Source organism: Nothoprocta perdicaria, unplaced genomic scaffold, assembly GCF_003342845.1.
Source record: "Nothoprocta perdicaria isolate Ctin4 unplaced genomic scaffold, notPer1 scaffold_158, whole genome shotgun sequence".
In the NCBI taxonomy this organism is placed as follows: domain Eukaryota; kingdom Metazoa; phylum Chordata; class Aves; order Tinamiformes; family Tinamidae; genus Nothoprocta; species Nothoprocta perdicaria.
The window spans coordinates 424,715-440,061 of record NW_020454738.1 but is presented as its reverse complement, the minus strand read 5'-3'; the positions used below and the strand labels follow the sequence as shown (position 1 = coordinate 440,061).

Sequence of the window (15,347 nt, the reverse complement as noted above, 5' to 3'; positions counted from 1 at the left end):
AACAAGGGAAGCAGAGATGAGAGGGAAAGGATCGCATCAGTGGGCTTGGTCATTAATAACAACAATAGTTTAGGGAGTGAGTAGGAGACCAATGGGAAGACCAGTACAAAGAAAACACAGGCTTTCTGTGGTCCATCTCAGTGAAGTTGGCCAGTTGGAATATGGTCTTAATTCTTTACCATCTACCTTTCACTGGGATTGCTTTGTTTTGGAAGGGAGCAAATGCCATGGTTTCTATGGGAAGAATCTTCACTTCACTTTCACTGAGCTTAGAAGCAAAAAGTGTGTCTTTGTCCTTGAGGTGTCTTGCATTTGTCTTCTCAGATGACAGGTAAGTCAAATGGGCTAACTCTGGAAAACAAAATCCTGGATTCTATGTATGTATGTATGTATGTGTTTATTTACATGGCATTTCCACCTTCTTAGCCATCTTTGTCTTTCTGAAAGTCTTTTTGAGACAGCTCTCATTTCCAGGCAGGTGACTTCTGGAATACTGGAGAGTTCCTGGTGGAGGTGGCTGTGCATGATGGAGAAGGGTTAGGAAAGGAAGGAGGGAGGGAATGAGTGTTGTTCAGCTTGGTGGATGCCCATTTCCTCCCTATTCTCTCCAATTGGCACTGTTCATAAGCTCCAAAGGTAGGGATTTTTGTGAGAAGACAGGAAAGATTGTGGCTACTTGTAATGATTTTGAACCATTTTTATGTTCTTTTTCTGACCTAATTACACCRAAAACTGAAGAGATATTACTTGTCTCAATATTGCTAGCATTCAAATCCATTATTTTTCTTTTTGTGCTATTCTGCAATAGCATGTTTTGTTACTCGATCCAGTGCACTTTAGTTACTTTCAATATATTGAATTCCACTTGAAGGCTTTTAATAGTGTTTGCACACCAAACGCCTGGCCAAGAGTATGGGAAATAGCCATGCTTTGAAACAAAGTACAGTAGGCTGAACTCAACAGCTACGCTGTTATCCCATCAATTAGCACATTTGGTGCAGTTACATAAGTTTATCTTGTGTCAGGATAATAAGGGCTGACTATGCTAGAAGCCTGATAAGCCTGCCATGAATGATTAGGCTGTTAAAATTCTTCTACCTTAAAATAATGCCTCTTGCTTTACTGGCTGGTGCTGACAAAGTGTAAAATGAAGGGGGGGGGGGAAGGAAACTTTTTTAGTATTATTTTATTCTTTTTTTTTCTTTCTCTTCCTCCCAGACCCTGGCTTTAGTATCTTTGAATTTAGTATTGTCTTTGGGCCACTCTCTTGCACAAAAGGACCATGAAAAAGCACAGCTGTTTAGTATTTCTGCACAWTAAAAAAAAAAAAAAAAAGGGACAAAGTGACTTTTCAGTAATACTGCYATAGCCTTGAGGACTGAGCACACAACAAGCGCTGTTATGTTAGCAGGTGGGATGGTCAATCCCTTGAAATGCAAAATAATAAAATAAAAAGAAAATTATAAAAAAAAAAAAATGACTGTAGCCTGCAATGGAGGAGGAAGGGACGAGCTCCCCACAGCTGCTGGAGAAAATTGCTGCTGGCAGCGCGYGCGCCTAAACTCACAGCGCGCTTCCATCGGGCCTCAAATGCATGGGGGAGAGGGGAAGTGCAGCCCTAATGCGGCAGCTCTGCACAATGATCCCCTTTCTGGGTGCTGGGGTCACAGCTGCTGTCTGGAGATTACACACAGAAGCACCCTTCTTCTTGGGAGAGCAAGGCTTCCTGTGGGATTAAGTACAGCCTGGAAAAACAGGGGGGCGAGGGGGAATTAGCAGGGAGGGAGACAAAGAAAGCGACCCCACAGCTCGACACAGATGAGGAGGGATCTGTGGCCGTGAAAACAGCTGCTGGTAGTTGCTGCCTTGATGGCGAAGACGCAGGTTTGGGTTCCTGAAATGGTCTCAAGCCTGTTTTAGTCTGTATTTCTCCTATTTGGGAGCAGTGGTYAGTGCAGTGACCTGGACCCTTGGGGACATTAGCTTCACCAGCTGGTGCTGTGTGCAACACTCTTTATACTCCTCTGTGCTGTGTTGCTCTCACTGCTGCTTCTGTGGCTGGTGCTTCCTTCTTTCCTCTTTCTTCTCAGCTTTATGGGGTTGGGGGGTTTTCTTTCCTTTTCTTTTTATTCCCTGCRTTTTTCCTATGCTGCTGTTCCACAGCTTGGATCTACAGGTTCCCAGGAAAATACCTAGAAAAATCCTTCTACCCACATATCATGTGCCAGCAGCCTTCATTTTGTGTAGGAAGGTCTCCTATATTTGAAGATAGAGCCATCTGTTAAGGTCCAAAATCCAAGTTTCTTGCAGTTTTCTTGAGGTTTCAGCTTTATGCACAACTTTAAAAGGAAAACCCAACCTCAGTATTGTTTGAATCTTCTCCCCTGTTTATCAGTTACTTCCACAAYTGAGACTCACTTCCTGAATCAAATTTCCCACACTTCCCATATACTGATCACTACCTTTTAGCTGCTTCAGAATCCACTAGGGCTTTTTATAATCTGCAACAAAATGGGTGCTGCACACAGCGCAGCAGCGGCGCGGTGGAGGCAGAGGAGGCTCACAATGTGTGCATTCAAACTGTGTGAAAATGCGAGTGGGATAATTATGACTGTGTCAGTAGAAGCGGGCAGAGGGACTTTCAGGCATATCATGTTGTAGCAAAGCACGGCTACTGKGAAGGCAAGAGCCCAAAACTTCGCAAAAAAGAGAGGAATTCCAGAGAAACGCTAATGAGTGAGTATTTGGTGATGGCCAGTGTTTAAATGCAATGTTATAGCCTCTCATTTTTGTCCCTGATGGGTGGGTATTTTGTACAGTTCTTAAACCCCTCACTTCTAAAACGACATTTCCATTTGCCTCTGGCTCTGTCCCACACTCTCTTAGAAAGGAACTTTGTTGAGGCTGAATTCACTTGCAACATAAAATCTACTTCTGAAAATGGAAGCAATTTACAATAACAAAGAAGCATTTCAGAACTGCAAGTGTTGAGACCTGTGCTGGTTGTGCTTCTGATGTTGTATTTAGACGCAAAAATAAATAAATGGTAAATGATACCAGAGCTATTCAGAAGCCAGCCTCCATGTGAGCTTGGTACGGAAATGAAATGGAAATGTAACCAGTGTTGCTTGGTTCAGGTACTGATTTATATTTCCCTTGCCAAGGTTTGGTTAGGCAACTGAAATTGAATTGCAAGTTTTTAATACAGAGAATAATGAGCACTGCCCACAGGTGGTGAATTGGATTAGAAGTTAGTAAGTGGTCAAACAGTTGAAAAGTTTAGGAAACTCTCACAAAGTTTCAAAAATAATGCATCAAAGAATAAATAGCTCACCTAAAAATCCTGAGAATTACTGAAATGTTCTTTGGGGATAACTTCAAAGTAACTTTCCTGCTCCTAAAAGATGTAGCACATGTGAATGCTAGCCTGTTATAATTGATAACCTTTTTTGTTCAGGTAATTTGATATATTTAAAGATACCTGTTGCATTTAATTTGCCTCTGTAATTTAGAGAGTCTAGCTGTAAATCCAGGCACATATTAAGTGATTAGTAGTGATTACAATTAAGTGATCACTAAGTGATTTTTCTTAATGTTTGTCATGGCATTTTTTCTGGCCTAGCTTATACATTAAAAAGTGAAATATGCCTGTCTTGCATTTGTGAAGTATCTAAAGAAAATGAGACAATCTGTTCACTTCATGTATTTCAGTTATTTTGCAACACTGTAACTGTAATTATATGCTTCCAAGCATAAACAGATTTTTCCCACTGATCTCATTCCTCCATGTGCAATATCAACTATTTTCTATAGCAGCAGAAGGTTCAAATTTAGGCTGAAATGTGGTCCAAAGGTGAGAGGGAGTTAGAAATTCCTTTTATACAGGAACAGAATTTCTTTCTCCAAGTCTGACACTGTGCCCTGAGAAGCAAAGGCTTTTTAAAAGAAAATGACAGGTTGGGTAGAGGAAATTACAAACATTTTTAAGATGGAAATAGTTGTTTTTATTTCTTCCATCTATGTTGCAGTCCTGGTTATTTGCTCACCTTTATATATGCTTGTGGGTTTTTCTGTTTGTTTGCTTGCTTTTCTTCAGTGTGGGATTGCAGAGGGCTTACTTGCACAAGATATTTATAATAATGATTTGACTTAGATGAGCTAAACGTTAAAACTGTATATTGTTAGTAGGTATTTTGAGTCTTGAAGAAAAATCTTGCAGAATAATTGTCAGAATGAACTGATCTGTCTACATGAGATGGTTCAAAATCTGGGAAAATATCCTTGAGGTTAATTTTGTAGATAATCTCAAAGATTTAATTGCTGTTCTTGGAATACTTTGCTTTGTTCATATGAGGCATAGAATCACAGAATGGTGGAGGTTGGAAAGGACCTTTAGAGATCATCTAATCCAACCCCCCTGCTCCAGCAAGGACACCCAGAGCACAGGGTCACTTCCACATGAGTTTTGAAGATCTCCAGAGAAGGAGACTCCACAGCCTCCCTGGGCAGCCTGTGCCAGGGCTCTGTCACCCTCACAGTGAAGAAGTTCCTCCTCACATGGAGATGGAACTTTGTGTTTTAGGTTACGCCCTTACCTATTTCAGGTTACACCCATTCAGATTACACAGGTTTCAATTTACACCCATTACCCCTTGTCCTATCACTGGCCGCCACTGGGARGAGCTTGACCGCATCCTCTTTACAAATACCTGAGGGGAGAATGTACATGTCCATAAGATCACCTCACAGTCTCTTCCAGGCTAAACAGGCCTATCTTGCTTTTCCTTTGAACTGCATTGAAGCATTTTCATTTGAACTGTTGGGGAGAAAGAAGAACTTTTGTAAACATCCGTGGTGATACTTAGGAAGAGTAATTTGAGAAGAGAAGGATTAAGCATATTTTTAAGTACATGGGCACATGAACATTTCTACAGCTGCATGCTTCAGAGATGCATTTCTATGAGGAAACTACTCTCTAAAAATGTATTTCTCTCCTCCTCAATTTGGGATCAGCTTGTGCTGCATGCTTGGGGCCTGTGGCTGATTCTTTGCCATGTGGAGAACTTCAAAGACTGAGAGTGATGGCCTTGGTGCAGGCATAGCTCTGTCAGCCCCATGTAGGATGCAACATGGAAATGCTCTTCCATGCTCTGCTCTAAGCCAACCTGCACTCGCTCCCCAGGCAGTCCTTGGACACCCCTATAGATGTGCATTGTTTCTGTGACAAGATTGCTGGATGTAGGTGTAATTCAGGCAATCTATGGAAKATCACACAGTATGACTGGTTTTGATTTGGTTGTGTCATGCTAGGACTATGTCTGCATATTCCATTAATTTTAATGGTAAGTCTCCTAAATCCTTCTAAAATCATGGGTGAATGAGCATCCTGTTCTGGTTAGCCTCACTGCGTACCACCCATGAGCACCATTAAGCCAGATTAGATATGGCTATCAGCATCTGTAGGCAGCCTGCAGAGTAGGGCGTACCTGTGTTGGTGTAGCAGTTGGACAAGCCTTGGTGTTTGGTGTTTGAAGCTGTCCAGACTTSACTTGAAGTCTTCTATTTTCTGGTGCCCTGTGCCTCTGTCTCAGGATAATCTTGGGAGCTCAGGACGCTTTAACAGGAATGGGTATTGAAGCACTTGCATTTAGAGCAAGAACTTGAGCAAGCTTCAATCACATGCTGAATTGACTCAGAATCACCTCTACCTTAACTCAATACCTTCAGACAGATTCCACACCTCAGGGAATTGTTTAGAAAGCAGTGAGAATAGTAACAATTTRGGAAATTGGTTATTTTACACTGAATTAAAAGGCTAGGAAAGGAGAAGTGTGGGACTTGTCCCACTTCATAATAAATCCATCTCTGTTTCAGTGCCAATAGGTTGTTTTGTTTGCTTGTTTTTTATTATAGCTTGGGATGAATATAGAGGCCAGAAACTATTCCTGAGAGAATATCTCCAGAGAGAATATGTCACGAACTTTATCTATTGCTTTCTGTTCTCACTAAAATCCGTTGCAAAACTCATTCTGAGATACTTGTATGTTGTTCACTTGCAGAAAAGAGAATGGTGGTAGGTGGAAAAGTTAATACTAGAAAAGTTAATAGCATTTATTCAATGTGGAGGTGAAAGATAGTTTTGTTTGAGATAGATGGTGACTCATTATGCAAAAACAAATGTAATGATCATGGCTTTGTTGTAGCCTGAATATCATTCCTGTTGAAGTCTAAGAATAAAGCAAGGGAGGGAGCCTTTGTTAGCAATACTGCTATGGTTCAGTTGTGAAGATCCTGTAGTGATCTGTAAAAACATTTACAAGATTGGTAGGTCTTGTAAGTCCTACCTCATCACACAAGAATTCAGTGTGACGGCCTTTGGTGCATCTAGAAAGGAAGATCGCTGCCGTTGCTTGTMGGATGCTGCTCTGTACCAGATTGTTGCAATGGGTGGGGGCGTATGCTGTGTATTTTTAGTTTGTCTTAACCTAGTGAATATGAAGAATAACTGGAATTTGAGAATGTTTCCTTGGCTGATTAGGAATTTAATAAGCTTTTGATAAAAATTGTGGTAGCATACCATGGTCAAATTTGGGAATGAGGAGAGGCATTTGCAGTACTAAACACAGTATTTTACTTTTATTTGCCTCTTTTCATGGCTTTTCTCCGCTTCACTCCATCTAACCCAAAGAGCAATTTCACAGATATGGTTTAACATGTCCTAATCAGTGGATTTTTTTTCCTTTTTTTTTTTTTTTTTTTTCCTTCTTGGCCTTCTGTTTTTATGCCTATTACCTAAGATTCCAGGGGGTAGACCCCATTTGTAAGAAACCTGTACTGCTGCTGCCGAGCTTACTGGACCTTTGATTTTTTTTTTTTTTTTTTTCCTTCTTGGCCTTCTGTTTTTATGCCTATTACCTAAGATTCCAGGGGGTAGACCCCATTTGTAAGAAACCTGTACTGCTGCTGCCGAGCTTACTGGACCTTTGAGGTGGACAATTCTTCTGCTGCCTGTTTATGACCTGAGAGCCCTGTGGTAGCCCAGGCACCACAGAAGTGCAGCCCTTTGCAAATGCAGCTGCAGCCCATTGCCATTAGGATGCCAGGCTATCCTAACTGTTGATGAAATTCATTTAAAGGGCTCACCTCAAAAAGGGTTTGCCAAGTGAAATTTTGCTCATCCTAGGTAAGGCTGGTTAAATTTGATGGCCACTYTGACATTTACTTACTCTGTCTCCCACGAAGGCTACTTTATTGCTCTAATTCGTGTGCTAATGACTGAATATAGGCCTCTGAAAGCCTCCCCTCCCCTGTTGCTTTAATGTAAGACTTTTCTGTGATAATGTGAAGGAGTTCTTGTGCACTATCATGACACCAAGTTGTGAAGCACCTCCAAGTGTGGGAAAATGCATTTTCACTATTTAAAGGCAATTTACRGACAGTGAGAGAGAAATACTGCCAAATACTGCCAACACAGAGAGCTTTCCAGACAGATTTCTTTTAGCCCCTTTGATCAGAAAGTCATCATCGAAGCATGTGTGCCCCCCAGCATAGCAAATGGATAGCTTAAAGTGGCTGGCTGACTACTTGAGACAGTAACAAAGCGTCCCTGAAGGAAAGAGGCCTCATTGCTGCCAAGGCTTGAGTTGGTGCATTGGAGGAAAATGTGGGTCAGCAACCAGGTGACTCATGGATGGTGCTCAGCACTGATAAGGATGCTTGGGTAAAAATGGTCTAATAGCCTCTATAGAAGGCAAGAATATGGCTGTGGTCAGACCTTAGCCATTTTATCATGGAGACAGTCTTATCTCTGCTCCAGGAATACCATGATTCTGATGGGAATATGCGCCTGGAATAAATACCTCTTGTGCAAAGCAGTGCAGAATTGCAAAAATCATGAGACGGGCACACTAAAGGATGGTTGGCACACSGTGAGATTAGAAATGGCCATTAAGTCTAGTACAGCAGAGTCTGTTAGCATAGCTACTAAAGAACGCAAGGAAGGCAGGTAGATCTGAGCCCCCAGGAAAATTTCCTGAAATAGAGCAGGAAATAAGTCTGAACAAACTAGGCATTTCTCCTGCAAGACTCCTACAAAGCTGGGCTGCAGTTTTTAGTTTTGCTTTCTGAACTGCTTTGGATCCCTCTCGCTTTATAGCTGCCTGGAAGCTCATTGCCATTCTGCTTTTCTGCTGTAATCCCATGCTGTTAAGGAGCATGATTTTTGTTCTTGGCTGTGCTGCATATAGAAGATTACATAAATTCTTCAGAAATCTTGGAGAGGGGAAAAAAAAAAAGCTTCAGAGAAATGCTTTGATGGAATAGTCTTCCTTCTCAGAGAAAAATCTCTTTAACATTGGGGAGGTTGAAGGCAGATAGGCCTCCTAACCAAGAAAGCCACAGACTATCTGCCTGATCGTCTTGCTGTGATAATGAGCAATTACAGCCCAGCACACTGAGCTGGAGTAGATTGGTTCTCCTAGCAGTTGTTTCCCAAAGATGTTTAAATATGGTAGTGCTTTGTTCTCCTGCCCTCCCTGTATTGAATTAGTGTCATTTCCATCTTCTTCCTCCTTTTCCTGGCAAATGGCTATTCGCTTTCTAATTTGAATCCATTTCATACAGGGTGCACTTCTGAGATGCAGATCTACCATTCATAACCCTCCAGCTGAAGCAAAGGATGATTGCAGGGATGGGGTTATTTTGTTTTTTTCCCTGCAATATAGTAGTTGGGTTGCTCATTGAAAATTAGTGTTTTCTACAGTGTGTCCCTTGTACAGGCGAGAGATTGAGCTGAGCAGAAGCCAGTATCCCTGCTGGGCTTTAGTTGTGAAATCCCTGATGACGGGCACCTGTCTGCAGTGCGAGCGCTGGGGGGAAGCCAGGAAAACTCTCCTGTGGGTGGGCTTGTGCACGTGGTTCACGGAAAACAGTGTGCAGATAAAGTGCTATTGCTCTTTGTCACATTCAAAGAACGCCTTTGAGCCCAAAACGTATCAGATGATATGATTTACTAAAATGATTTCACCTGTTGTGCACTCTTCTATTTAGATAGATTGAAAATTGGTTAAATAAGCCGGCAAATAGAGATAATCAAACTTCAAGCAGCGTTGCTAAAAGCAGCCAGGCTCCTTTTGTTTAGACTTAGAAAATGCAGCCGTTCAATGCCCGCATTGTACCGAGTATGCTAATTCGGAGCACATTTCCCATCAGGAGCCCCTACAGCCCTGTCATAGCTGAGATATGAGGGATGATGAAAGCGGGGAGCCTGGAGARGGGCCGGCACAGTGGGAGTGCGAACGTTTGTCATTGACTGGACCCGGTCACCCGTGGCGGCCCGTGGCTGCGCTCAGGCACCCGCCTTCCCAGGGCAACCCGCCGGGCTCCCCAGTTTCGGGAGGAGGACATAGGGTACAACTTGCAGGCAGCGCTCCGGGTGGGAATCACCCACTGTAGGTCTCCCATTGGGGGTGCAACAGGATAAATACCCCTATGCACCTATTGTAGGCAGTGACTTTCTGCTGGTCTTATGCAAGAGAATGCTCAGTGTATAGGAAAGTGGCTTGTGGGGTGTGGTTTTTTTTTTTTTTTTTTTTTTTTTAACAACTGATTTTTCCCAATTAAGCCTCTAGCACTTACCTTTACACTTACCTTTACAAGCTGGTAGTACTTGCAGGATGGTGATGGGGGTAGCCATGCAGCACTGAGGCAAGAAGCGCTGTGAAATGTTACTTGATCCGCTGTAACTTATTTCAGCTTATAAGCATATAAATAAATGTGTTCATCAGTATTTGATACATGTTAAAAATGTATAAGCACTGCACTTCAAATATTGCATTATATATATATATATAAACAGATCTTCTTTTTTCCTTCTTAAAGCTTACTGCACCATCTTCAAATTGCACTAGATTTTATCTCAGTATGATCATGTCGGTCTGGAAGTAGAGTCACTCAACTGTTCTAGTTACCTCAGAAAATTAGATTTTTGTTTTCTTTTTAGTAGGTCCTAATTTTGCTTTACTGCAAAGAATTTGAGTTAAATGGGTCAAGGTTCCAATGATGTTGTGTGGTATTTGCTTGGAAATGCTTTGAGAAGGGAATGAGATGTTAGTGCTAGTAAACCTGCAGTATACTAATGGCAAATTAAACTAAGTAAATGTGATTTTGATTGCATTTGCAATCTGTGATGTTTCCTATGCAATAGAAGTATGTGTTGCAATTGAAGCATGCTGAAGACAACAATTAGCTTAAATTATTTTTCAGAACCACAACTGGAATTATGTGTTTAAAAATACTTCTAAAGCAACAATTGGTCTTCAGTTTCTTATTTATACTAATAAAGCGGTGGACAGGCAACCTGAATCAGTTGATTTTGCTTAGACTTGAGAAGCTGAGAAGATATTTTTCTGTAGCCAGTGGGGCAGGTCTGTGATCTGCAATGAGAAGATCTCTGTCTCAAGTCAAGCAGYGCACCTTGGATCACGTCACTGGCAGTGAGCAGGCTTGATACAGAGATGCCACRTTCTGCTATGGACCAAAGAGAGAATCTGAGCCAGAATTTAGATGTTGTGTTTTCCACAACATCCTTATTTATTTATTTATTCATTTATTCATTTATTTTTTTTATCTTTAATTAACCAATCTCCTTTCTATTTCCCCCCAGTCTGTTAGCTCCTTTTGCTTCCTCTCCAAATGGTGGAGAAAATCAGGGAGCAGATGGTGATACTTCAGGAATCAGGAGTGGTGAGACAGAGAAACAGGATGTGTCTGCAGTGTCACTGCAGTGAGGATTGCTGCATTTTGCATAAAAATGCCCAGTGCCAATGTGAACAGTGAGCACAAGGGTTTCCAGAGTAAATACATAGCGGCAATGCTCGGTGCTTAGTCTTAGGAAGCCCTAAGTGAAAGAGAGAGGGTTAAAAATGTGCCTAAATAAAATGTGAATGTGAAATGTYAATAAAATGTGAAAAATAAAATAATAAATAAAATGTGAATGTAAAAATAAAAAACYTGTCCAAGGAACAGATGAAGAAAAGTGCATGCTAAAAGGGCAGACGCATGCTGAAGCACGGTGGCTTTTCACCRTTTGAAGCAGTGAGTTTTGGCTGGGCTGACCCAGCTGGTGTTACCCTGCACCCCACCATTGCAGAGGCAGGGAGCCCTCCAGCTCGCTCCTTGGAACAAGCCCTTCTCCGGGGCCGGAGAGGGAGCCTGGCTGCATTAAGGCCAATGCTGGCCTCCATGAAAGCCCTTCTTTGTGCTGACTCCAACACCGCTTCTCTGTGCCTGCAGCTTGCTGGGCTGCACAGTGGCCTTTCCCACTAAACAACTGAAAGGCTCCAAGCTTGGGATCGTTTTTTAAAAAAAAAAAACAACAACAACAAAAAAAAACCCCAAAAAAAAAAACCCAGGACAAAGTGTTGGAAACGCATACTGGCCAAATACTGTCACAAATAAAGGTTTTTACTTTAAAGTCTATCTGGGAATTTGGACCAAAAGCTGCTACTTTGTCCTTAACCCACACGATAGCACTTTTCTCCTGCATCTACTTCTGTGTGTATGAAACATCATCCACTCATGAGGTGCAGCACCAAAATGTAGGTCTGGCATGATCCAGACTCAGCTCCAAAAGCACTTGCTGTGTTGGGTTAAGTCATTCCCCGCTTATAAGGTGGGAGAGAGTGGGATTTTTTTGTTTGCTTGTTTGTGTTTTGGGGTTTTTTGTTTTATTTTTTTTAAATTATGTTTAACTTCCCAAGTGCACRCTTAACTTTCTACATGTGTAAGTGAAAGACCAGTTAAACACTTCAGTAGCTGTTGATTGTTGTCCCATCTCAAAGGCATGGTAATGTTCAGAAAGAGCAATTCCTTTGTACACAATTGGGATCCCAATTGGACCAACCAGAATGAGGGGAACTGGGAAAGCTAACACTCAGTAGCTGAAGTTGCCTGGCACAGATTTAGTTGATGAGTTAATTGGACACCTTCAAAGTGGAACTTGTTAGTGGCCTCTTGCTTTCCTAATGAGGATATATGCACTTGTGAAGAGCACAGTCATTAATTGGGAGCCTTTTAGTTAGTGTCTTGACTGAGGATTTCATGACTAGTCTCATGTATGCCAACAACCAGTATGTTTGCAATGTGACAGGCAGGCTGTGGCTGCTTAGCAGAAGCAGGCCAGGATCCTTCCCAAACTATAGTTTAATTCCATTGAAACCAGAATGTTCTAKAACAGCAAAATAGTTGAACTGACAATCCCTTACAAGCTGTGAAGATTTTAAATGCTGAATTTTAGTACCTTGTACTAGTTGTTATTCTGATGCTTTCTTTTCAGAACATTTTGCTGCCAGGTTGYAGGTACTTTCCTACAAGGACAGTTGGCCAGTAACCCATGGGTGGAAGTTGAGACCTGTTGAAGTCCGACACAGCCACCAGTGGCTGGTGGGGTCTTTTGCCCCACGGTGGCTAGATGAGCAGGTAGCTTGGTTTACGGAGGCGTGTGCATGGTTTAGCTCTGCCAAAGAAATCCTATGCATATGTGCAATATATGTGGGATATTCCTCAAGAGATTCGAGAGGTATTTTCACCTCTGTCTTCTTACCCTCCTCCAGTGTAGGAYAGCTTTTTTTATAATGAGCACCTCTGGCTGCTTTTTGAGGAACAGTAAGATTTTGTACTTCTTTATATTGCCCTGCCTCTTCCATGCTTTATGGAAAGACTAGGCTGAAGCCAAGACTGAAGAACAAAACGAGTACTGAATAGATGAGAGATTGTAAGTGGGATGGTGAAGTCTATGCAAAGAGTGGGAGGGCAATTTTCAAAATCAGAACTGGGTATAAAATTAATATGGGCTTATCTGATTAAATTCCACTTTGTGGAACAGGAGAAGAAGTTTGTATCAAGGCTGAGCTCACTGAAGTTTAGACACATATGTATGTGGGTATGTAAAGTCCAAAAGGTAGACACTCAATTCTGATCCCATCTCAAACATCCCTCTCATGTGCTTTGAAGCTAAGCAGCCTAGTTAGCAGGAGTGTGATACCATTGCTGTCTTCTAAACCTTCCATAGAAATAGTTCTTAAGTTATGCAAGTACAGGAGGTATTCATGTAGATTTGATAGTAAATGTGGCRTAAATATCCAGGATGCTATTTCAGTATGTTCAAGTGTTTAGGAACACATGCTTTCCTGAGATGGCAGCAGACATGGGTAAGCTAAGTTGTTTTACTTGTCCATAAATGCAAGATTTAGGGAAGGAAAGCAAATGATCCTCAACTTGATGTTCTGCTGCACTGCAGTGTCTTGTTACTGCATGTTTGCACATGGAGAGGAGAGGGATGGAGAAATCAGCAAAAGAGCTGACAGCCTCCTCTGTTATMAAGGTGTCATAGAGAACCAAAAAAGAAAAAMAGAAGAAAAAGAAAAAGAAAGGATGGTATATGGGCCAAAATTTAGACTTTAGCCCTTAAAATGGTGGAGATGGTGGAGGAGAAGATCTGTGTTTGAAACACTTTTGAACTGACTTTGTATGTTAGTCATGTATGTGAGGGTGTTACAGTTGCATGGACAGGAAATAGATATATGTTTGGTTTACCCAAAGCCTTGCATTGCTGTATAGTTTTGAATTTAAAGCCCTTAAAACTGGCCATCTGTTGCAGTTGTAGGAAATTAAATATTGCCAGAGAACATGCTGTGAGTTAGACTGAAGCAGAAACTGAAGAAGACCATCAAGGCTGGCATTGCTTGTTGAATGAAAGCTACTTCTAGTGGAGATGCGGGGGTTTCCTTGGGCTTTTTTTTTCCTAGTTTGTTATCAGAGGCCAAAAAGGCCTCTGATAACCCTTGTCAGTGCATAAATGTAAGGATGTGATTGCCTTTGTTTTCATTATTTGTAGTAAAACATTCTGCAAACATAGGACAAGTGGCTACAAGGTAGTAACTATTCATCCTGTGACACAATTTCCAGTCCTATTACAGCAAGCAGTATGTTCTGCCAGAATCTATCTTCTCTTCCAAGGATCCATTACTTTCTGGTCTATGTTTTAAAAGTCCCGTAGGAAAGAAGATTTCACTGTTTCCTTTAGAGATTTGTTTGATGTCAGGAAGTTTGCCTAAAATTTTTGCTTTCAGCTACATCCTCACTTTATTATATTAAAGTATTTTTTCACTCCTTGATATTTATTTATACTCTGTGAATGTTTAGAGGTTGTTCCTCCCTTCTCTGAAATTTTCATTCAGCTTTTTATTCCTTTTTTTTTTAATATAGCCTTATTTTTCTCATGCTCTTTTAGCTGTAACATGAATGGCCTCCAATTTGTCAGCTTGCTTCTGGTTGAGAATGCCAAGAACATGGCGCAACTCCAGGAGCAGTCGTTCTAGAGTGAAACAGGAAGTGTTGTAGCTCCCATGCCGCTTTTAAATGTAGCCTACTTTATTTTTGCTTTTATAACTTTTCTTCATAGATTTTCATCCTGATTTTAGTGGCATTCCTTTGTTCCATTTGTCAGGGTTCTGAATTGTTTTCCGTATGTCTATTCACTAAATAGTGTCTACAGTTCTTATTCCTCAAAATCCCTTATTAAAGCCAACACTTAGGAAGTGGAGAGTAATATCTAAGACATGTGATGTGTTACCACATTTCTAAAGTACAAATGGATCTCTCAGCTTCTTGAGAACATCACTAACTTTTGCTTTCATTGTAGCTTTGATTGCAGCTCTTGGGGCTATTTTCTTTGGTAGCATTCACATCTCTGCCATTTGATACTATTTTGAGAATAAGACTTGATGAGACTCAGAGGTTTAGCTACCAAAAAAGCCATATAGAACCAGCTATTCATTCTACAGCTTTTATTCCTCCCCCTTTATGTTCCAAATTAAGGTTAGCCATCCATGTACGTTCTGGATTCAGGCTATTCATTGCTTATGAATCTTTCCAGTGCCCTAAACTGTTTTCTCATTAAATGAAGCCTATTACCCAAACTTTCCTATAAATATATATGTGTGTGTGTGTGTGTGTGTGTGTGTGTGTGTGTGTGTGTGTGTGTGTGTGTTTAAAGCCTCTGCATTTTGCTATCTTAGGGGTATCATTATAGGCTGAGAACAGGAGGGAGTCCACTAAACTTTTGCAGTACCTAGTTTTCCTACCATTTTGTTTTTTTCAGCCTGTATTACATCCTCCAGAATATGACTTCGCAGTTGACTGCAGGAGCATAAATGCGAATGCAAAGTGTACTTGTGTTTGGCAGTGATTGTTCTTCAGCTTGCTTTTCTTTTTTCAGTTCAGTGGGAACTGTAGATGTGCAAAAGCGGCAGGATTTGGCCTGAGATTTGAGTTTTCTTCAACTGTTC

General features: G+C 41.3%; 1 protein-coding gene across 2 annotated transcripts in view; it reads left to right on the top strand.

The window, feature by feature from the left end:
• GPM6B (glycoprotein M6B) overlaps nucleotides 1–15,347 on the top strand; it is a 106,149-nt gene that overhangs the window by 56,276 nt on the left and 34,526 nt on the right. The window contains exon 1 of one of the 2 annotated variants that reach the window (XM_026035305.1): nucleotides 2,624–2,736. The exons of the other annotated variant lie outside the window; for it this stretch is intronic. Coding sequence (XP_025891090.1) covers nucleotides 2,733–2,736 — 4 coding nt within the window. The 5' untranslated portion in view covers nucleotides 2,624–2,732. Of the gene's footprint in view, nucleotides 1–2,623; nucleotides 2,737–15,347 lie in introns of those variants that run through there. 2 annotated transcript variants of the gene reach the window in all.